This window comes from Colias eurytheme, chromosome 9 (genome assembly GCF_061535395.1).
Source record: "Colias eurytheme isolate Ceu_HAF_F1 chromosome 9, ilColEury1 Martin Lab GWU primary, whole genome shotgun sequence".
NCBI classification, from domain to species: Eukaryota; Metazoa; Arthropoda; class Insecta; order Lepidoptera; family Pieridae; genus Colias; species Colias eurytheme.
Window position 1 is genome coordinate 4,906,473 of NC_142988.1, and position 25,667 is coordinate 4,932,139.

The 25,667-nt window shown below is 34.5% G+C and overlaps 1 protein-coding gene across 4 annotated transcripts in view; it reads right to left on the reverse strand.

Moving 5' to 3' along the window:
• Nucleotides 1-25,667, reverse strand: part of Rbp6 (RNA-binding protein 6) — a 387,192-nt gene that overhangs the window by 121,723 nt on the left and 239,802 nt on the right. For all 4 annotated transcript variants that reach the window (XM_090105937.1, XM_090105934.1, XM_090105935.1 and 1 more), the window contains one exon: nt 13,267-13,359. In XM_090105937.1, coding sequence (XP_089962063.1) covers nt 13,267-13,359 — 93 coding nt within the window. The remainder of the gene's footprint in view (nt 1-13,266; nt 13,360-25,667) is intronic.

Genomic DNA, 25,667 nt, shown 5'->3' on the forward strand with positions numbered 1-25,667 from the left:
AAATAACGTTAAGAAACTTTTTATTTTTATTTATACTTTGAGTTTTATATTTTAATCACGAATCTGTTAGGTACTTATTGCAAATTATATTTTATGTTCATTTTCTAAATCCTCATAAGTAATAGCGCAGTCTTAAAAATATTAGATATATAACTTAAGAGAGTCACGTTAATCCTTGCTAAAACAACCATAACTAACATGCGAACATGGCGTACCAAAATAAAAAATAACTACATACCATTAAAGAGCATGAGGTACTTTAAATAAGTGAATACAGAACAGTCACCTAAAAGCCGCAGTACACCAACAACTGGTTTTACAGGAACCATAATAAGACAGTTGAAAAACAAAGTGGAAGTAAATAAACATTAAACACGAACACTTAAGAGCATTTTCATTAAGGGGCTACAAAGTTGCATGTTCCACCGTCTGCGATTACTTTGGAGGAAAAAACTAATTAAGGTTGGCAGAGGGCGCCAGCGTCGCTGCCTCGTGAGCAAAGATTTCTTTAACTTTGCGAGAAATGTCAACTGTGATTCTTAATATTATTCATTATATACAATTGTTTATTTTCCTCCACCGCTGGCGCAGTCAACAGAGCTATATAACAGCGATAAATACGAGAAGTGTTTATAGAAAGAGAAAAATTTCGTGGTGGTGGTCGTAAATACTTCATAAGTGATGTTTACATGGTTTAATAATTGTGGTTTTATTTCAGAAACGTTAAGTTTGGGCTATCAAGGGGAAGTTGGCCGGGTTGTTCCCGGGGGAGCCGGGCAGAAAGCCTCAAACAGGCGGTTCGATAAGGTCAATCTCAATGCAATGTGAGCAATATAAAACGGGAGATACTCGTATAAAGTTTAACGAAAATGTTACTCGAGACGCTGATATCGATTGGCTTTTGCTGTGCTAATTTTATATCATGGAGAGATTGTAGAGTATATTTGGAACTTTTGCTCTACATTTGCTGATATTTTTATAAATGTATTTTCAATTTTAATTTCATTATTTTAAGCTTTATTTTTGCTTATCTGGGTCAATCAAATATGAAAAATCAATCATAATACATATTCAACTTTAAAGTCTACTTATAATATGTAAAGAATACAACATGATAATGTAGTATAATTTGAACAACGCAATACCATAATACGTTACAGGCTACACCGGAATATCTTTAATTTAAAACAACAGACGTTACCCCTCGCATTTCCATAAAACTTGCCGAGATCGAACTTACAAGGAAGAACTTTGAAAGAAAAACATCGTAATCAGTTTATCTATTGGGGTGTTACGATACTATAAACACACGCAGGCGCAGATAATGGATGTTTCTTTATTGAGCTTTTACGTTGAGGTTTAGTGTATCTGTCAAACTATGCTATAATATTAGGCTATGTATGTTTTGTATGTATGGATCAATCTAGAAGCATTGTAGGTTATGTAGAAAGCTGTATATTAGGTAAATTACAGCTTGGTTTGGTACCTACATATGGATCATTCTCGAAAGATTAGGTTTTGTAGAAAGCTGTATTTTTTCATATAGGTGATTATGAGTAAAGAGCAGAAATTTGTAATGCTGTAATGCAAGTCAAAAGATCGTAATCAATGTTTTCCGTACGCATATTGTAAACGTAAATAATATTATAAGGGCTTTAAAAAATAATGATATTTAGGAAAGATACTTATCTTACAAAAAAGGTTATTAAATTTAATTAAAACTCTCATTGAATAAGTACGTATTTGTAATTAATTTTTGGACACTTGTCCAAAGACCTGATTGAGATTTTTCATAATTAATTGGGGAAAAGATTTATTGAGGTCAATTAATTAAATACGCCCTGTTTTTAGTAATAATATTTTTTTGTTATTATGATGGGAAATAAAAACACTTTAATTTGTTATTTAAATAGAAAATAAACAACATTATAGTCTTTTTATAAGGATTGTTTAAAATTTCAATAAATCTGAAGATATATTGTCCAAATCCATTGCCGTGGATAACAGTAAAACCGTTTTATTACTTCGGCACTGATGAAAGTAGGCTTTTTAATGATTTTAAAAGCACCGTTTCCAAAGTATTTAAAGCTTTGTACCGTACATAAAAGTTTAAGTTGCGAAAGTTAATTGTTTGTTTTAATTCTGATTACATTGTTTAAATATCTGCTTTATTTATAGTAATAGGAATAAATACAATATACCTACGTAGAATGGATAATAATTAAAAAATAAATAGAAATAGCTAGTATGTAAAATTGTAGCGCATTGTACATAATAGTTAGTTTACAATCTTAATACTATTATAAAGGCGAAAGTTTGTAAGTATGGATGTATGGATGTATGGATGTTTGTTACTCTTTCACGTAAAAACTACTTAACCGATTACAATGAAATTTAGCACACATATAGAGGGTAACTTGGATTAACACATAGGATAGGTTTTATCCCGGAAATCCCACGGGAACAGGAACTATGCGGGCGAAGCCGCGGGCGGAAATCTAGTATTTTGATATATCAGAGTAAAAATGTAACAACTAACATTTTTACCTTTTCAAAGTAAAGTCCAGTATTATTCACGTATATATTACAGGCTTTCAAACAGATTTAATAAAGATTGAAAAACAAACGAGGTAATAACTTAGTGTTAACGGATTATTAATTTAAATTTGTTTAAAAATGAGTGCGGATTTAGTTGATGGAATAGTTTATTGCAGCTTATACATCGGCAGTTTTGATTTACGGCCTTTTGTTTAATAACGAACAAGTTTTGGTCGGGCGTGTGTGATACATTACTTTTTAAGCACCGTTAATAAGCGTTCCTACATTGTATAAAAGTGTAATGAAAATAAAAGCTTGTAGCCTAGGAAATAAAGTTTAATATTCTTTAATTTGCTGGAAGAGTTCGTATGACGTAGTTCGAGATGCTACGTCAGGAGATGAAATATTATGGGTTTGTAATTGATGTTTTTATTTGAACATACACAATAATAAATCAATCATTTAGTCTGTAAAGTAAGATTTGATAAAATTATTAGTTAAATTAAATTTACATCCAGTTAAAGAAAAATATAGAGACTTTAGCGTAGACTCAATAGTGCTACGCTTAATAAAGCGTAGACCTTAATCAAGAATATTTATTTACCTATATAATTTTGCTAAATTTTTAATTTAAAGCCACAAAGTTATATTAGAATTCAAGGACATTTATTTTAATCTAAAATTAAATAGATAAATGTAAAATGTGCTCTCTTTTCATGAATGAAATATAATGAAACATAATTTTACTAACATGCCGCAACTGCAAATATAACTAGGTATAGAAATAAAATATTTTTAAGAGCACTCGACCGCTTGGCATTTGAATATAATCGCAACAGTGAATTAAATTTCAATTGTATTATATTACGTTTTTGCACGTACTTACAGCTCGGTCTCATAGCGTAGGTAGTTCCATTAATCTTAAACATTAGCATCGAGGAGACAGGTCGGCGCCTATTTCATATCTGTACGAGACTATCCTTATTTTTTTAATATTATTTACGTAAATAAACAACATAAGGTATGTGCTATAGAATATCATTGTAATTGTTTTGAAAATGTGAATGTTTTGTTTTAATTGAATGGTATTTTTTGTAACAGTTTATTGATATTATTTTCATAATGCAGATAAAAAATACTTTGATATAAATGAAAATCAAATATCATTAAGCAATAAGCTTATTCATAAATAATTCTTATCGCACCGATTTACATTGTCTAATTTTATTCAGTGATTCCATATCCTGTTAAACAAAAACACGCTCTATAATTATAACGCGAACGTTTATAATCGAATATATTCCGTCTGTTTTCCAACAACGTTATTACATTATCGAGCGTTTCGATACAATCATTATAACCATTAACATAAATATAGATGCACGGAGCTTCAAATGAGTCCGTTATCTTGTAATAGAAAACAAATCGACTCGTGCACTCATTCATTTGAATCTGTGTAGTCTTTTGGCTAATAGTAAGCTTCAGTGAAGTCACGATACCTCCATTTATACCCAAATTTAGCCGAGCCCACCCGAACGCCCGAGTAATCCACTGAGGGCCATTTTACGTCCTCGTTTGTTGAAACGCCAAATCGCAGCGCATTATTCTAATTCGCTTTCACGATAGCTTTTGAAGAAGCTATTTATTTGTACCGTACGAAGCCGCGGCCGACTTAAGGTTACGCAGTTTAAATTATGGATGGTCCTGAAATAATATTTCAGCCGACGAAATTCAATTGCGAATAAATTTAGGAAGCCGTTACAAAGCAATGTGAAGCTTAATGACTTAGGTCAGTACGTTTTTAATGTGAGTTATATAGCTGTTGTATTTTGGTAACCACAAAAGATCTCGGCAGTATAAGGGCGTGAATGATAGAAATAATAAAGAAAAGGAGCGTTATATAAGTATTATTTATAACAGTGCTGGCATATCAGAATATAAAATATAAATTGTTAAGATGGCTACATGGCTAAAAAATATACATTTTTACTTATTGAAATAAAATTGATTCCATTTAAACGAACAGGTGAAAATCATTATTACAGAAAAGTGACGGAGAGTGTTAAGATATTGTAGGTATAAAAACACGAGCCCGATGCTAATAAAGTTGGGCAATATCGAAAAGGTATTTTGTATGAACGGTTTTCTAGCGAACCAAGAAAAAAGGGACATAAAACGGAAAGAAACGAAAGTGGAAATATGGCCAAGTCATATTTTATTTACTGCATACAATTGAACCTTTATCACGGTTTGTATCGAGTTAGTGTTTTGTAGTACCTTTGTACCGTTTAGAGGGTTGGCGATATCAAAACGCTTTTATGACTTCATGTAAAATGTTTTTCGTCAAAAGAAATATTTTTTTTTAATTTCCATTAAGTTTTCTGTTTTTGCTAAAGGACTATTTTATACATTACTCAAAATTTATATTAGGTTATTAATATATTAGGTACAATACGATGTCTAAATAAACAGAATCGGACATGGTTTGCATTTGAATGCAACAAAAGTGCGAAGCCTATTCAAAATAATGAATTTAACATTAACGGAAATGCATTGGACCCATTTTGAAATCAAATAGAAATTGTTTTTCTAAAATGGCGGACTGAATGTGCACAATTCACACTTTTATTGGAAAATAGCATAGTATTCGGAGGTCCAAATTTTCACGGTAATCTATTGCCAATGTTCGACAATTACTGCCGAAAAAAAAAAGAAATTTTACGAAAAAAATGCCGGGCAATTTGTCAGTTACGCGTAGATGTCGGAGTGGTCGTGCTCCATCATCGCTTTGAAAGTGGCTTTCCTACAGATCCCCATAGAATTCTTATTATTCACTTTGGATACGTTTTGTTTGTTGTGCAGAGAAGTTTTCTTTAAAAGAACTTTAATTCTCTTCGCCTCTCTAAATAGCGGAAATCGAGCTGCTTTATTACTTCGACTGCGCTCACTTTTGTTTTGTTTTTAACACAGCACGTTACCGAGTTATATCATGAAAGATATTGCGGTTGACTCGGACGATAACACTAACTACACATAGTACAGGGTAATAACGAGTCGGCGAATTAAGTGGAATAAAAGAAATCATAAACCTGCTTTGATAGCGTTTTAAGCTCAAGTTTTTACTATGAATTAATTTAATCTTTGCCAGTACTTAATATTTTTACGGTTTCGAGTTGTAAAATGTATTCTGCTTTAATTATTTTTATAATAATTATTTCCTAAAGTATGTACGATATATTTATGACAAATGGAATGTTATTAAAAATATTAAATATTATGCTTTATTTTTTTTTTTCTTTTGGATTGAATAAATGCCTATAGCAAATGCTTGAAAGATTCTTTCCATTCGCAAATACTGGTATTTTAAGTAAGGAAGTTGACCTAAGAGAAAAAGAAACAATAAAGTTCTGTACAACGACGATATTAAGTTTTACACATGCTAACGAAATCGCTTACATTATTTTTATCAATATAGTCAGAAATTTACAATTATTTTTTATTTATGAGCCACCGTACTATAAATAGATACAACGAATCATAAATTACTGATTTAAGTAATTTTATTGATCCATTATAATTATTAGAAAGATGATGAGTGATGATAAGCCGTTTATAAAAGTAGATTAACAAAGTAATCTGTAAAATAATTTATCGAATCACAGAAAATGTTTAGCGATAACGACAGGAAAAGATACAGAAACGAAAAGAACAAATTTACATGTAGATAAGTCGTGGCGATATCTAAGCTTTGCAACAAATATACATTAGTTTTGCCGCAAACTCGCTCGCTACGTGAAAAATACCTTTTCATCTAGGGAATTCGCGAAGATGCCGAACTCTTATATTTATAAGGAGGTGGGAGAAATAAAGAAAACCGAATGGATGGAAAAAACATACGGGGTCTCGCTAGAACCGGCTATACATTTCACTGATTGTAAGATACGCCGTGCCGCACCTTGAATTATTTGACAGTTTGAATTGTCACAGCCGCACGTATCTGTTTTTATTTTCCACTTTTCATTTAATCGAATCATTCTGAATTTTGGAGATAATTGATATGTAACATAAAGCAGCTGCACAGTGACAATAAAGAAAATCAATGATGTCATCCATTTTAATTTGGATTAGCTTTAACTAACATTCGATGTCGCGTGTATATTTCTTTAACAATATGTTATGTACGACAAAGAAATAAAAAAATCTTATTACATTTACAGAATACGAGGAAATTGTTTTTGTCTAGTACAATTTGGTCGAAATCGTTTTTGTCTTTACAGATATCAGCGTCCCGTTCAATCAAGGTGGCCGTCGTCTCTAACACCTAATTATGTTTACTGTGTCCCTTCGCTTTCTCTTTTCTTTCTTCAGAATACGGATCTATTACGGATAAGCAATAAACTTGAAGAATTCGCGAGTTGCTCACTGCATTCTTGCTCGGTCAATTATTTTTCTGGAGTATTTCTTACAAAATGATCATTAAATTCCATTGAATAATTTTAACTGGAGAGAATTCTTTTTAGTTTTCATTACAATTTATTTCATCTCGTTAAAATAGTTAATTCGAGCTTTGTAAAGAGAACTATAACTTATATGACGTCGTCATACAGTACGTCATACAATGTGTTGAAGGAATTGTGGGTATTTCCCTACTAATTTGAAGCAAGCTACTTTGTAAACACGAAAAGGAAATCGATACGGTAAGTTCAAACACCTTTCTTAATAGCCTGCAGATTATATTAGGGTGTAGAATCGACAGAGGGCTGTCATCGAAGAGGCCACGCACGATCCATTAATTACAACCGGTCCCTATACGAAACGTCACCTCTATAACCTCTCAATCCTTCTGTCTCCCCACCCACCCCTCATCGAGGACCCACCACTGATCTTTTCTCGGCATTTTTCGTTCCGAGCTGTCATACTATAAATGAATTAGCATACCTAATTGTCTCTCGAAATAAAAAAGTTGAGCGCACCTCAATCCCGACGTTTTCTACGAGGCAATCAAAATTTACGAATAATTTAACAACTCATCAATTTTTATGCACATACAATTTTTAAAACAGAGAAAGTTTAGAAATAAAAGTTAAACAGACGGGGGAAGATGGAAATATTTTAATTAACGTCGACGGGGAGAAGGAAAAAATAGCCAGTGAAATCAGTTTTGGGGGTTTAAAAAGACTGCGGATTGAAGACGCCGTATTCACACATGCGTGTAACGAGACCCATTCGATTCTTAAAGCTTTGAATAAGACTGATGTTCTGTTGTGAGTGATTCAAATACCGACGCTGATTTTCTCATTTCAAAGGTAATCCTTTTGTAAAATCGTAAGATGAGGATAAAAGTAACGGCATATTTTTATCAATCTGACGTTATTTTGGAATAAAATGTGGAAAATTGAAAAGGAATAAGAATCAATTTATTTTACAACGTAATGATAAAACTTTTGATGTCAGCTCATAAGGCATTTATTGCCTTTATTTTTATTCAAAAACAGCTTAAATGTACATCAAACGAATAAGACACTTAGAATCTTTTTATCGACTTAGTTTTGGAAAAGTATCCATTTGAGAAAAACCATATGCAGCGTTAGCACAAAACTTTTTCGTATTAAATTTCAAATGTAATGAACTGTTAAAGTAAGCTATTGGATATATAATACATTTTCGATATTCCTTTTCTGCCATGCACGACAAAATAGCCGTGGGCGTCTACAATTACGACTATAGTACTAGACGGCTAAAACAAATCGTTCGCTCGGGGGTGCGTTTATCCGAAGCACCCCCCGCGCCGCTTCGGGAGCTATAATATCATTACTTCATAATATCGTGGGATCTGCTTCATTGAAAAATAGACTCTTATGTGAAAGCCGTAAGCCTCAATTTTAAACAATACGCCCGACTACTGCGTTCGTTTTGTTTCGATCGCGTTGATCGTGTTGAACAAGATTTTATTCGGATTCGATGAATTTTTATTTTTTAGATTTTCATACTTATTATTGACTTACTCGGTCATTATGGAGTAACGATTTTTGGGTTTTCTATTAAGTTTGGTAACTGTAAAATGGTATTATGAGGTGAATACATTCTTCTTGAAATATGCCTCCCTCATTATATAATTAATTATTAGACAATATAATACTTAACTGAATTATTAATTATACAAAGTAAAATATTCCGAATAAAAACAAAGAAGACCTTACACTGGAATAGTAGAAAACAGAGCTTCTTGAGTGGTTGTTATGTGGTCCTATAAAACGACTCCAGAGAGTAATTAGTAAGCCATTAGTCTAATATATTGGTACTTTGGTTGTACGCTCCATTGAAAAGTAAAAAAAAAGTGCTCAATCTTAAAAATAAATCTGTAGTATTTTTTAAACTCCTTGCTAGACTCCTGAAAATCATTTTGGATGAAAATGTTTACTTTCCATTTAAATTTTCTTCCAATGAAGTGAAAATATTGCGTTTTCTGAAACGCAAACTAATATGAACTTTTCGATGAATATTGCACGAATGCGTTTTCAGTTACCGTACGTTTCTAAAGAATTTGTAGTTAAATTTTAGCTAGAGCTACGAGTCACAAAACGCACGTTACGTGGAGCTAACCGTGGTCAAAGGTAAAAAATTCCATTTCCTGTTATTCCACGTGAAACTGTAAGAAATAAAACATGAACATGCAAACGGTACATCGAAATCGAACAAAAATTACAAGCCGCAACCGAATGTCGCTAGTGGCGGGAGCTTTAGCAGCCTTCGATCACCCGTCAGCGCATAACCAAATTAGAGCAATTTAAGTCAGGAAATTGGAAACGCTATCGGGCGTTCGATGCGCCGCGCTGCAACGGGAGCCCTACTACCGCACTGGCATTTCAAACATCCACAGTTTAGGCAGCCCTGGCTAATGTCGGAACAATGCACGAATCTGGACAGACAGATCCGAGTGGCCTCGAAGATAAACGACAATCGTAGAGCGTTGTAACAACTGATTGATATACGGCTTGCGATGATATCGTACCTATAGTTAAGCCAAATTCCGGACCCGCTTCAGTTACAGTTGGAGTGCTGCTGACAGTAAACGATGTTTAGTTAGTAATGTAAACGCTTAAGAGTTTACGAGATATGGCCAGAACAGTTTGATCGACGTCTATAGGGTTGCCTCTAGTCCGTATTTCTTGATAATAGTATCCGAGCGTATTGAATAGCATGTAGTAACTTGGATGCGGTAAAATTTATGTTTTACCAACCCAAATTCTGAGGAACATGATAACTTCATTCATCATACATATGTAGGTACGTTTATAGAGAGAATACATTTTGGAATTGATACTCAGTTAGGAGCAAACACTAAGATAACAAGGAATCGTGAAAGTTTCATAGTTGAGAGGAAGCAAGCAGCACACGTCTTGCGTACAAGTTATCGACGTTGGCGACGTCGACGCGGACGGTCAAAGTCAGAGTTGTGACTCGTTCAGCTAAAACAATAGCGAATCAGGCATGCAGCGGAACTTTACCAGAGACACCCTCCGATGCGTGCGACGCTAAGCGAACACCCGTTCTCTAACTTTATATTGGTTACGAAACTTGATCGTTACTTGCGGAACTCTGATCCGAATATCAAGCTTCAGATTACCACCGAGATTGCAATTAATGTTTACATGAAAATCCTCATACTATTACCCGAAAAGAGTAGCTTTAATGAAAGCAAAGCCCCCCTAAGCACCTAGCTGAATTACAAATATAATTTACCGTGCTAAAAATGAAAACGAATATAAATTTGTGGGGAATAAAGAGATTCGGTTATTTTTCCCTCGTTTGTAAATCTAAAAATAATATTCGCGGAGAAGATATTTTACTTAAACATCTCATTCGAAATTCTTGTGAATAAAGTTGTCCGCTTAACATTAAATATAAGATCGCTTTAGCGAGCCAGAAAGATAGATAAAGACAGCATACATTTTTATGAGAGAGCAGAACAAATAGGACTAGAACCGAGCGAAATTGAGGACCTTGTGTGCGTTTCTGTCGATAGGACCGACATCGACAAAATGAGGGTTCGGATCGAAAGGACATAAACGACACAGGCAGTTACTTAAAACCGCACCTTCACCCCACTGAATGGAATCAACATTAGAAAACAACAATTCCCGTAATCGGTGTAGGCTTCAGAGATTACACCGGTCGTTCGGCTAATTAATTTTTAAGTCGGCATCTTGATGCCGGCTGGTGGCTTTTGCTTTTCAAGTGAATTTGACTGTGATTTACATATTAATATTGAAAACGACGTCCTCTCTATACAGAGTAAAATTGTCGTGGACGGTGATTTTACCCTCTTGTATCAACTTTTAATTAAATAGATGCAAATGAACGCTACTTTCAGGTCACTGAGCAAATATTAAAAGATTAACATTACAGCTATATGATATTTGTCAATGAGTGTGTTTTATAGTTTCGATTATACTTTATAAATTTTTATAAATTAGGGGACACATATTATTAATAGTAAGCAAGAAATGTTTATATAATATGTATAACACTTACAATATTATACGTATAAAAGCTATATCGGCATAATATTAATACTGTAATTTCTGAGTAATTTTATGGTACGGTAGTGTTACGGGATTAAAATAATTTATTTCAGCGCGTTTCCCGTCCATTCTACGCATAGATTCATTCATGCGACTACGACCGTTCTATATCCGTATAAAATTTGTTCTAAACGTTCGTTCCGACGTTTCCTAAATCCTTGAAAGGGTACTGTTGAGCAGCTTTCATCAGAAAATTCCCCATTATCTGAAGGAAATCGTTACCGGGGTCGAACCTCACCCACCCATCGACCCGACAGGCATTCATTTACGGCGGCATTGCGTGCACGCGTACCACGGCTCTTGCTTCAGGTGGGCGTTTCATTGTGCTCGGTATTTAAGTGGCTCATTTGATATTCAGAGACAGTTTGCATTCGGAAAGCTCGCACGTGGGGAGAGCGTAGCACGGTATCGAAGCATCGGAGTCACGGAGAGCACGCACACACACGCCGTGAGTGCCGTAGACTGTAGACTGAGCGTCACGCGCCGGGCCACGCAGAGGGCGTCCGTTCCCGAATACCATCCTAAATACGCACTCGCACTTCGTACCTTGGATTGCGCCGAGTTTGCGTAATGTTTATCCACAAATACACTAATGAAGGTACCTACAAAAGCGACTAGATTGTTAATTAAACTTGCTCAAAATGTGACACCCTTACGAAATGATGCCGAGCCGAGCAGTGTACGGTTTAAATTGAATTAATTCGTAATCAAAATTCCCGCTGTGCGTTCTTCGTATATCCAATAATGGTATTAATTTATTTATCTCAACAGAAAATTACACTAACTTGATATGATATTACACGTTTTGATAGTTTCCATCAAACGGGCTATTATCTCTATTATATATAGGATTACGATACCCCTTTACAATATACCGTTTAATAAATGGCATAGTTCGCTATGTTTGCCAATGATAAAGTCATATTTTCTAATTTCAGTTTTCAATGTTATTTATTTAATCTTATTTATGATAGTACAATTTGGTACAATAGTTCTATTCTCATAAATGAAATATTGTAACGAAAACATTTATTAAGCCTACCTATTCAAAATTATTATTTGAATTAATGAATTGAAACAATTAAGTTAAATCTTAAACAGTATTTGTTTAGTTAATAATTAAGCAAAGATAGCAACGTTTGATATAATTAGCGTAATTGTGGTTGTACAGTATTACGTAGACACACAAAAAGTAATTCAAAGGACCCCATCATTAGGCTGCCGACCAAAAGGAATAACCATTCCCTTAATCATTATTCTTAAAGACTCTTCATTAAATTCCTTTTATCTCTCCCGGGATATTTCCTTCGCTCGGCATCAATCACATTCACTCCGAAAAACTCGTTGGCTTTATTCTAAACTCTCATAATAGGTAATGAAGGTTTTGATCGTCGCGGCTGGCTGGCTCCAGCCGATTACTTTGAGCGCAGGCACAATGACTGCCGCCTATAGCCAATGTTGAATTCTGAAAAGTTCCTTAGTCCGCATCCATGCTAGATACTGGGCTAATTACGGAAACTTTTGTAGATAGACACCTGCTCTGAGTCGCGGGTGCCAGACAATGACTTCAGTTATCGCAGACTTACAGACGTACACGCGCCGCCCTAGCAAAAGTAAACCCTCATCCCCGCAGCTTAAGGACGATTTTCCATTGATTTACCAAAGTAATGGGTAGGTACTAAAACGAATGCTATTTAATATCGATCGTAAAGAAATTGTAGCCTCATTGAAAATTACTTTGATTACACACCTGCACCTCGTTAGCTGTTACGTTACCTTATAATAGTGTCTATCATTATTTGATTTAAAACTATTTACCTGAAACTAATTAGTCCGTAATAACGCAGTAAGTAATTGCTACGATATTCTATAATTGGATGAAACATTTAGCACGTGTACAATTTTTTTAAATGGAAAATAAATGCTATGACGTTATTCGATTCTGTGAAATTTAACTTTTACATTTAAAACCTTGAGTAGGTTGTATTTTGCGGGAAAATTAATAACTTATTAAATTTACTGAACCACTCTGCACGTATTTGAGTTTATCGCTGAATATTTTCAGATCTTATTACCTACGCAGAAAATAAAATTGGTGGAGGACATAATATTTTAAATAATAAAGGCACGGTAAGGTACTCACCGGTCCATATTGTTCGAAATAATTCTTGACATCTTCCAGCGTTGTGGGTGCTGATAGCCCTCCTACGAAGATTTTCTTTGTCCTGGTCACCATCTGAAAATAAAGAACAAAGGTCAGATTCTGGGTTAAAGGGCAATAATATTATTAAACTTTATATTTACTTTGTTGAGAGTTGAATTGACTCAAAGCTTTATGTTTTATTCATTCATCTACGAGTATTATCTTGTGAGAGACAATTAAGACTTTTATAATGATAACAAGCAGTGCATAATGTCGTGAATGTGTTATGAAATAAATGTATATATGTAATAGTCGCTATAAACCTTCGCATAGTTAACATAGATATACTTATAAGATATAAAAATGTTCGCATAGAGTAATGATAATAATATGTGGGTAGATATTAATAAAGTCAATTGTGAGCGCTAAGTTAGTCAGAACTGACGCTCGAAATGAAAGAATAATTACAGTTTATACATTATGCAATCCTCCCACGCAGGTTAGCAAGGGATAGTCCACAAGAACGCGTAATGCCGACAAAATTGCTTCTCAAGATAACCGCGGTCGTAGATTTCCGTCATGCTGGTTTTAGAGTCTATAAATATTTGTGTACTTTGAAAGTAGACTTTCGTTTCGAAATGTAGCTCGTTCTTTGTAAATGTTTTTATTTAAATTTATTCTAAAATTGTCCATATATTGAACGCTAGATACGTTAGCGAGGTTGAGTGTTTAGTATCGAGCTTTTTATTTATTCTATCGAGATATTGAGTTTTTTTATATCGAATATGCATTTTTCTTTCAGCTTTTGAAAAATAAAACACTCAACGCTTGTTTGGTTAACGTGATTAATTCATATTTGAAGTTAAAAGAGTATTGAAAATTAAATAGAATAAAATAACGTCTAATGTTAAAATTAATTGTCATAGCTTCTAAAGTAATACTTACAATGCACGGTGTACTTAATTTTTGTTAGCTAGAAACTCTATCAAAAATATTTCTATTTTCATAAATGATACTTGAATTATTTAGCGGGTAGGAAGCATAATAACGTGTTTCTTTGTAGGAAAATGTAACGATACTGTAATATATTTATCTAATGCATATTTTATCAATCAAAGCGTAGACGTTTAAAGAGGATTTCATTATAATGTCAATATAGCGACGCGGTCTCAAAGGCCGTACCTGTTTTCTTCTTGAATATTTATACGAGGCAGTAACGAAGGAAAAAAGTAACTGACGGCACAACAATGGCTATTGATATTTACAGAACTTCCTATCAATAATGACGGAAGTTACGTCATCGATTTTAAATTACTAATGAGTGAGGTTTTCTACTAAATAATCCTTTGCTACCTTAATATATTAGTAGTTGGAGATCGAATATAGGTAATATATGACACAGAATTTGGTTCATTTTAAGGAAAGTAAAGAGTAAGTTTTGTTTGTCATACAATTTTTTACCATCACCTTAGATAAATTGAATTTCTAATATATCCAAATGAATGAGGCACTGAGAGCCCAAAAAAGTCCTCTCAGGCACGTGTCTTAGAATACTATATACTGATAAAGATAAAAACCTATACATCAAAACGGAACTCATTATTCCGAGTGATAAAAGATCCGCCAAATTGAATGAACAGGATTCCTAACGTGCAATATAACTAATGTAAGTGAGAAGGTCCCTCCGATCCCTAACAAAATCTCACTCAAAATACGCGTAAATGATGAATAAGTGGCATGGAGCGTTGAAAGGGGGTTTGTACGTGTCCAAGTAGCGAACCCCCGGACCCCTCGCCCCTCGAACCCCCCAAACTTCTGGACGATCCGTGTAAATCTAGTGTTACAATATTTTCGCTCCGTACCGTTTGTCACGTCTAAAATCAAACCGTTTTTCATTCGTTTAAGTTAGTTCTGGCTGTCGATACATTTGTTCTAAAAAATATTAAATTATTGGATAAGAAAATTATTTTTATTACCCAGTACTAATATTAATTGTACTTACGTGTAATAATGTTAACGAAATGAAACCACAAAACAAAATAAATTTGGATGGATAATTTAAAAGTACCATGATATTATGAAATTTGAAACCGGAAAACACATACACGGCTTTGTATCAAACGTTAATGTGCTTGACATTAAAGTGGATAATTCGAAATATATTCCATTGTAATTATAAACGTTTTAATTAAAGTGATACAAGCCATACAACACTCTAGTACATTATGCGTGGGCGATCCTCCCACTAGAGAATAAGCAGACTCCAATTTATTTACCTTTATTGTGGCGATAAACTTACTTGTTCACACCTATTTTCAAGCATATTGTTGTGAGTACGCATTAATTATTTTATAGTTTTGCTAACCCAACAATGGATATGTGCTTATAATAACTATAATAAATTTCGATAGTTGACCGAAATGTAAAAATAGACCGATTTATCATTTTCCCTTGACGTGATCTCAATTACTAAAGATAACAATCGAAACAATTCATAAAACATCCTCCAAGAATGTCGCGTTTAAAACATGGTAAATAAAAATTTAATAAAAGCCATTCATTAATTGTATTGTAAAGGGTAGACTCTAGGGAGCGAGTGTCAGGTTTGCCGTTGTCTACGTCAGCTGAAACTGGTGGCAATTACCTTAAACGTGGACAAAATAGTTCACTCCACTGGGAAACATATTATTCATGCAGGCAATTTTTTACCCCATAATTAAACGTATAGCTATTTGATTACACGAATTATTCGCTGTCGTGATTAACTCTTGACTAATCGTCGGGACATACCGTTAAAGGCATTTAATTCGCTGTCTCGGAGCCATTTATCGCATCGCGATAACAAAGGTTTGTTACGCGATAGGCGATTCGACTCGAGTTTGAGTGGTAAATAAATTACAATAATCAGTTAGCGAATGTAACACGAACGTGAAAATGAAATAAAAATACTAGTTAAATGAAATGAAACATTAAGTCGGGAACTAAAACGAAAAGGCAGTAAGTTATACCCGTGACACAAATTTTTCGAACGTGTCGGGCAAACAGCGCGTCCGGCGAACAAACGACATTACCGCCCCCTCGTTAACGGGACTCGGTTACTCGCAGTCATTTTGCTGTGAAAAATACAACAATTTAATTTAGTCTAACTTGACCACGGGCGACTGCAAACACCGAACGGCCATAGCGACAAAAGCTACACACATCAATTACGGGCAACACTCGCGATGTCCCTTGGCAGACCCGTAACTTACTCCGACACAATTTTTAATGTTTATGATACAACTTTTGACACTAATATTTTTTTACTACTTAATCGCTACATTTATGCACGTTGTACCATATTTTAGTAAAGTTCTTTTTCCATGATAATATTACTGATGAAGATATTATTATTATTGCTTTTCAATCATAATATTTGATATTACAATTCAATATAAATTTTAAATCTGCTCAAAAGTGAAACAGGCGTTAGTCGCCATAAAGGTTGGTCCCAGTGCGAAACTCAGTTAAGTCATTTTTACGAGTTATCTAGCGGGTGCGCATAGCCGTCACTTATTAGGTTACATGCGGCCGGGGCAATATTAATCAATTTTTCCTGGGAGGAAATTATTTTGGCCTACGTTACGTTTCAAAAAGGCCACCCGCTGGCCACTCGGCTGACGTTGCATTTCATTTTGTGCGCCCACAATCTCTATTTTACTCGTTCTTTGTCTTTCGAATAAATCCGCTACAAGCTTCAATTTTATAAATGCTGTTGCGACGCAGATACAATTACATTGATGTATTTTTATTTGGTTATTAAACTGATAACTTTTATTCTATTTGCAATCGAAAACATGAATTCCACATTTTTATCCATTATATGAATGAGAACTTTTATTTTTATTGAATGGTTATTCTCGTTTTTTATTAATCATGAAAGAATTTTTATATATTTCGCTGATTTGTGTTCTATTTTATAGATTAACACAGATTATCATATATTTGGAAGGCGCATGGAAGGCGGGTCAAAGCAAGCTTCCGATAACATTTATCTCGTCTCCCCTCACGACATTGTGTAAGTATCTGTAGCGTTTGCTTGGGCGCACTGAGCAATGAGCATTTCGCATAGATAGGGGGATCATCCCGTCTTCTCGTGTGGCACACCTTATCTCCTTCACAGCTCATTAGCCTCCGCACGGCTCCAGCGACAGATCTGTGCCATTTGTAACAATACGAAACCGAACGGATGGCAAATGCGCACCGGGACTTAGCCTGTCTCGTTAGTTCGAGAGGACTCTAAACTGAGGACTTGAAATAATAGGCACTCCGTAAGAATGATGTCAGACGACGCAAGACTGTAACCGCGTACGTTCTAAATGGCAGACATTAATGAAACATTATTGCTTCTCGACTTCACCGACACTTGCACGGAATTAATCTTTATCTCGTTCTGATGCTCGCTGTCTGTTGCTTGCAGACTTGTTAATACCGAGAATAACTACACTTGGCTCAGACGTATTACGAAGTGGAGATTTAAAATATTTAGACACAATATAGTTGATCACTCGCCGACTTCACTCGACCCGGGAACAAAAGAGATAGCGGCAACGATAAAAACAAACACTACAGCGGAAGTTATTTAATTTTATCCTAGATTGAACATTTATAAACATAAAAGAGTAAATAAAAATTCATAGGAGTTAACGTATTTTTTCATTCGATATCCGATAAAGCGAACACAAACAAGTAAATAAAAAAGCGCATGCATGTAAATGAACGTACTTCTGAGAATTACATCGTGAGGTGAATAAATATCCAAAGATCGATAAGTTGAAAGCAATGGAAAATTATTAAAAGAAGATTCTATACGTCGTGGAAACGACAAAAGTGGCTTCTTTACTTCTTTCACTCTTTATAATCGTACTTCAAGCCTTTGACGCGCGAACAAAAGACGGCTTTTTTCAAGTTCCACAGATACGTAGGTAAATAAATACTATTCAATCTTCATATCTTTATCCGTCTATACCCTTAAGTATATAATTCAAATAAAAGAGGTTTTATTTTTTACAATTTTATCTCTTAAAAACCCGAATTAATATGAATAAAAAGTGTTTAAAAAGTGTTTAAAAGCTGCAATAAATTTTATCATGCTACATAATTCAAAAAGTTTACTAGCAACCTAACAAAGAACTAATATCACGTATTAAAATCATGTTAAAATAATGAGGGCTTTTATAATAATTACTTAACCGAGAAAAATGCCCAGATGTGAGCGTGCCACTCCAGAAATACTCTCATAAGCGTTCGCGAAACAATAGGCGCATTTAGTCGTCTAAAAAGAGAAATGGTTCCGCGCACTTGTCATCGAAAGCTATTCGAAACACATCTGAGTGACGGTATATATTCAAGGGTTGCATTCGTGGAGTGTGTAGGTGTGCCTACTTATTTCCTTTCATACAGACGCGCATAAAAAGTAGTTGAAAGCTAAGCGTTAGGACGCCTATCGTTCGTTTCTCTCTTCTTACGAAATGCAGAAACTATGCCCGTACTAAGAATACCACGCCATTGTTCAGATTGACTACGACGGCTTTGTTACAAGACGTAGACAAAAGTCAAATTTCCTTTATGCAAGCCTTTAAAAACAATGAGCAAAAATATGTTTCAAATTAGGATATTTTTTTCTTGTGAATGTGTTTCAAAGTTGTTTCTTTTGACGTGGCTTATTATTGTGAAAATTTCTTGCGTTAAAAGTGAATTATAGCAGTATATTTTTTTTATTTGGGGCATAATCAAATGAAACTTGATTTTATGTTTCGAGTCAAATTATAAGCCGAGAGGAGGGTGAAATAAAAAGTGAATAATGAATGCGGAGTCCGAAACCGGGACCGCGCGACCGTAGCAATTATTTTGTTTCGAGTACCATCAACATGGTTCGTTCTTTCAAATTTTCATACATTAAGCAAATGTCGAGAATTCATAATAAGGGCCTAAATGTTGTAAGCCATTGCTGGGTCGCTAAGAGCATTCATTTATGCTTTAAGGGTTTGGACAATCGGATATGTTTTGAGCGACCTTCGACTCCGACATAATTACGACATTTCAGTGTGTCGAGAAACTGGTTAATATAAATACACGTAACAATGTGGGCTTTTAGGGAAATAAATACAGGTAAATGGCAGAATATGGGTCGAGCAAACCTAGAACATTATGTAGCCTGATACAAACAAACAAGGTAATCCTATTTCTGAAGTGTGTAAACATCGTACGCATATAATATTATGTTAATTTGAAATATACATATTTATATACGGAAAAAACAGCTTACGTCTGGAAAACATGCAAACCCTACGAATGATTACCGTTTCACTGAACTCTGCACTTCTTCTAACTGTATTTTTTCCAATCCCAACTAAAAGAAACAACCAATTTAAGCAATGGAATATAAGTCGTGTAACACGCAGCTGACAGTCGTATTTTGTGTGACGCATGTAACGTGGGTTGAGCGTTTTCGTCTCTACTTCGGTCGATAGTGTTGACGTACAAAATAATCTCCCCTCCGGGCGGGAGAGTGGTGTCAAGAGGCTATAGGATTAAACTTAAACTGGGTTTGCCCGCAGTTTAATTATACAAAAGGTATGTCGCGTATCACTTACGACAACGTACCTACTGTTTCTCTCGAACATAAGTTAGAAATTAGTTAATTACATCTTTTACAGGGCTGAATGGCAAATAGAATTTCAAATTAGACATGTAGAAAGTGACATCGTGCGATGATAATATGAGTGGGTTTAATATTTAATGTCGGAGAAAAACACGTGAGCACCGTACTTATGAAATTGTTTGAAGGATTAATATTGGCGTCATATGTTATTTTTAAGCTCCGACAGAACTTTGGCAATGGTGCAGTGTAGAATTAATGTTGTAACAATATAATCGTTTATATCCCTTGAACTTTCAAATTGTATGCGTGGGAGTCGTATTTAACTACGTTAACAACAAAACAAATTTGTAGTAAATTTTGCTTTCCGTTAAAGTCTTATATTTTCATAGCGAGGGAAGACCAAAGCCAATAAATTTAAGCGTTCTTCTAAAACGCGCGTGGTGAAAGGAATAGAACGTTATTTTTCAAGATAACGGGATCGTAATCTCTTGTGAAATTTAATAATGGGAAATCATAGGACGAGCTCGGCGTCTTAAGTATCTTTTAAATTCAAGATAAAAATGTCATCTGTGAAATATCTACTAGGCAATTAGCGTACAGCTGCTCAGTTTATGTTTTACTACGTCACGTAATTGTTTATATATTTTTATGTGTAGAAAAACCTGTATAGAAATATAAATATTTGGGAAACAAAGAGCATAAATCATTGGCTGTGATTGTACGGCCTATATGATGGTGTTGTGATTCAATACAATCTCGGATGAATGAAGGAACGAGCCCCAGTACTTTTGTCCTACCCCGACTGTGACAAATTCCTTCTTTTCATTGCGGTTGTATGCTCATTGATTATTATTTGGTAATGGTATACTATTAAAATGTTTTCCATTTATTATTATTACTTTATTGATTTATTCTGTTGTAACATTTATTCGTTAACATTTAAATCATCACATAAATATTTATTTGTTAGGTACCTACAAAATATTATTTAATCAAGACAATTTTGTGTCATTATTTATCGTCCTTGAAGTTGAAAAATTAATATTTTTTACTATTTTCACTATCAAAACGCACTGGAAAGACATAATAAGAAATGTTTTTTAAACGTTCGACTTATAAAGCATTTTCATTGAAATTAACTCGTTCACAATCGAAGTTTCGATAAAGATCTGTTATCTTGGTGTAAAATAAACATCAAAAGAAACCAAGCCAAACTATGAAAGGATAAAGTTATGTTAAACAGTTTTGATAGAGGGAGCTCAGTGCTACGCTACTCTTGTTTTACATTTTAAATTCTTACACCTATTCGTATCAAGTTCTGTATAAACTTGTATTGAATCATTTATATGTATTGCTTTGGTATTTATTGGTAAGCGAAAGCAAGTATGTATTTACATTTATATGCCAGTGTATCTACTATTTATAGAAATATTATTTTATTAATTTCTATGAGTTGCAAATTATTTTGCTTGGATATAAAAAGTCACCCTAAACTTATTTAATTCATTCCTTTTCATTTATTATTTTTATTTCTTTACTGTACTTTATCGCAATTTATATGCCTTCCTTTTTATTTCGTTAAATTGAGTTTAAAACTGAGCTATTATTTAATAGTTTTAAAGCAACGAGGTCGTCAGATTGGGAAGTTTTACGAGTAGTAAGACATAAAAGTTATTTAAACTGAACACTAGACACGCCTGAGCTATCGACCATCAAGCTCTAAGTGTAATAGGAAATGGTCTAACTCTAACCACGAAGTCGCTCATAAAAAAACTTTAACTCCCCACTAAACTAACTGTAGCGTTTTAATTAATTTCAAGGTTTAAATGAATTTTATTTCATGGTAGTGAAAATCTGTTCAATATGAGACTATCTTCAATCGAAAAGAGCTCTTGATTTTAAAATGTAAAGAAATAAGCTTGAATTGCTTTGTAAAATATACACTTTCCATTATATATCACATGCATTATTCAACAAACAATTCGTTTATAAATTTAATTTCGCAGCTAAGAATAAAATATAAAATAAAAATTGTTTGTAAAATGCGCGCCGTGTTGGATAAATCTGCAGCTAGTGCCAAATTGAGGCTTAAGTTGGGGTTGCAGTTAATTGTAATAACCTTCTGGTGAGTTCGCCTCCCCGTGGGGCGGGCGTGGGTGTGGGGGCGGGGGGGAGCGGGCTGTGCGCAGGCGCAGCGCGGCGGGCACTCGAGCACGCGCCGCGCCTCGAGCGCCCTCGACGGCCACTCGGCTCCCGCCGCTTCGAATTGAAAAGATACCTACCGACACCGCGCTGAATATTCGCCCACGTATCAAAAACGCTAAAATGCAAATCTATGCGGTGCGGTCGTCTAGAGTGCTTAGCGGATGCGCGCCGGGTTTCATCAAATGCAATCTGACTCGAATTATCATACGCAAGTAGTTGGGATGACATTATAATTAATAATACTTATATTTTTTATGCAAAACTGACACCTTTATTAGAATATTGAGAAAGTTTTATACGCTTCTGTTGTATTTTATGAGGTTTTTAACTTTAGATCGCCAACAACTGTTGAATTAAGTTGAGGAAATGTTTGTTTGATGTAATATGAAAATTAAAATTAATCCTATCTATTTCTATAATTAGTACAACCAACATTGTATTATATAAATACTCGTTTGACAATAAGTATAAACACTCATAAAAATATATTGAAACAAGCGTCTGCAATAACATGAGTGGACCAACTCTGAAACTGGGTTAACCTGTATCTCAAGAGCTGGTGTTACTCCTGCACAAACTTACACAATGCTGCTTTTAATATTGTTGTATTTATTATATTTCAATTTTCAATTAATTTTAATATTGTTATCTTTGTAATCGACACATTATACGTATATGTGTTCTGTATATAATATTGTGTTCTTGTAATTCATTATTACTGTGATTAATTTCATAGACCCGTCTCAAAAAATTTATACATTGTCAAGATAATAAGAAGAATCCAGAAAACAATATGTAAACGAATAAAAGCGTTTGTATTAAAGTGATAGATTTACGCATTTTTCTCTCGCAATAAAAACAAATGTCCCATAATAATTTTACCGTGAATAAACATTTTTGTACAGAAATTATATTCCGAATAAAATTCTCTTCTAACCGAGTGCGAGAAGGTGTGAGAACGTCAAAGAAAATATCAAACATTTGACGCTAAATTTACCGTAAAAAAGTTTTCTTGCGTAGACTCAAGCGAAAAACATGTTCAAATATAAATCTCATATTAAGCGAATTGAAACAAAATTGAATTAACCCATTATTATGGCAGGATTGATTTATGTATTTTGTCAGGTTCCTATTTCTAATGCATTATTGTGAAGTAATTTTCTTCCATTACGCAATAATTTTGCAAATTGCAATATTGGTAATGCCTCATAGCAGGAAATATCTGCTGATCAATTAATACTGTGTTTAATAGAGAGATATAAATTATAGACAATGCAATACGCTCTAAAGGCTCTTATAAAGACGGTAGCATATTTTATATTGCGGACAATCCACACTGAAATCAATTTACAGCTGCAAACCTGTTTGTCTTTGATGAGGGTCTATTTCGGGACTCGGGCTGAGCGCACCGATACATTCCTATATTCGATCTGATATATTATTATTTCGTATGAATCCAAATCGATACTGCGCTATAAAATTTATTACGCACTCGTCTCCTCGACGTTTCTTATTTGTAAACACGCGCTTGAGCAACTCGTATTGAGGCCCTCGATAATGTTTGATGTATCGTCAAAAATAAAATTGCTCGTAAATTGACACGAATAAATTCTTAACTAATTTGCCGACAGACGCGCCGGGAGGACGGTCTTGAAATAATTTCCAATGGCGCGCCGATACGGTTGAAAATGATGATTAAAAATTTAATGAGATTACCTAGGAATACGTTATTGAATAAACTTTCATCTGGAGTGAAGATTAATTAGTAAATTTACTCATTTATTTTAATTATCATATCCTTTGCTGCTCTTCAAAAGTAGGTTTTGTTATCTTTTTTATTCCTTATTATGATGAGCCACAATTTCTGTTTTTGGGTGTGGTTGATAAAGGTGACACACTTAAGTTTCGTGTAATCCATTGTAGGTAGAAGTCCGCAGTGTCTTTTAGGCACGCCTATTCAGTATGCAAGCGTTTTCCTGTACATCCGTTGTATGCGACCACGGAAGGAGTTCCGTACACAAAATACAGTTCATGTAGTTCTTTTAGAATTTCTCGTCGTCGTCGACTCTTCGTGCCGACATTTCGCGATGAAGTAGAAAATATAGTCGCCCTGACAGTTATAAATTTTAAAGTTTCGATTTTAATAAATGGTAGCTGGCTTTAATAGTGGTTTTATTAGTCGGATATTGTAGTTCGAGATATTTGCCGTACTAATCTCCATTTTAAGAACGGCCGTACGATCCTCGAGCCTAGGATTACGGAACTTGCGTGACACTAATTAAGTTGGAATTAAGGGCAAGCCTGTATCAAGAGTCGCGGCGGGAGTTATAAATGAAAGGGTATTACGCGTGTTTACTATAAGAACGAGCGATTAACAAGGAACTTGTAAAAATAATGCTTAGGATTTAACCGTCTATTACCGTATCAAATTAATTCCTTTATAGTTTTAATAATTAGCTCGGAGTGAAATATGTTCCCACCACGGCCCGAATATGGTTTTCGTTTCGCGAATACAATTTGTAAAACATTTTCTTTAATGTTTACCGCTCTCGCTTTTAATATTGAAGGAATTCTCATAATATATCAGAGTATAATTCAATGTATCTCTTATTAAGAAAATATTATTACTCTCATCACAAAATTCTCGAAGCTAAAGCCTCAAATTAATTATATGTTTGCCACAACAAACTAAGATATAATAAATTAATTTCATCAAAGAGCCACTCCTTCCCCGTGTCTAATTACGCTCACTGAAATGTGATGTCAATATTATGATATTTCTATAATCCTTTTCGAGAAGCGTGAGTCTAACATAAATCCTACTTAACTGTAACTTCAGCAAAGTAGTCGGTCGCTTTTGATGGCTCAAACATTGACGATCTGAGACGAGCTTATTCAAACTTTTCTACTTATTAACTTGCCTATTAAGGATTTATTTACGGTTCCATTTGCGTCGAGTATTCATTCGAGGTCAGTAAATGGGATGGAAAAATTAAGTGGGTAGGTGGAGGGGTTAAGCGTGGTATCGAAGTTGCTACTATCCGTTGTAATCTGTTCGGGGTAGCCTAATCCCCCGCCTAGCTGGCCTTTAGTCCCACTAGGAAAATTTGTGTAATTTCGAATCTAGGCCAAGTGCCAAGGGATCGAGCTGCTTCGCGGCAATAGTGATTGATATGACGCTGTATAGATCCGCTCGGCTCGCCCAACCTGCCTCTGTCACTCGACCGAGTTATTAGATGCATTTATAATAACCCCCCTGGTGTACAAGATTTGATTATAGCCGAGACGGAAATTCAGCTGCCTTCCCACGTTCGTTGTGTGCTGTTACATTCAAGGAACAGTCGTATTATGCAGCGAAATAATGAAATTATGTTAATATAAAGTCAAATGTAGCCACGACAGTAAATTTATAACGTAATCAAGCAATATACACTCCCTTTGGACTGACGCATGATTGTAAAACGTAACAGTTTAACGAAAAAGTAAAAAGCAGATTTAATTATCTTTCCATTTGCAATAAAAACTATTGAATACGCAACGCACGAATTCACGG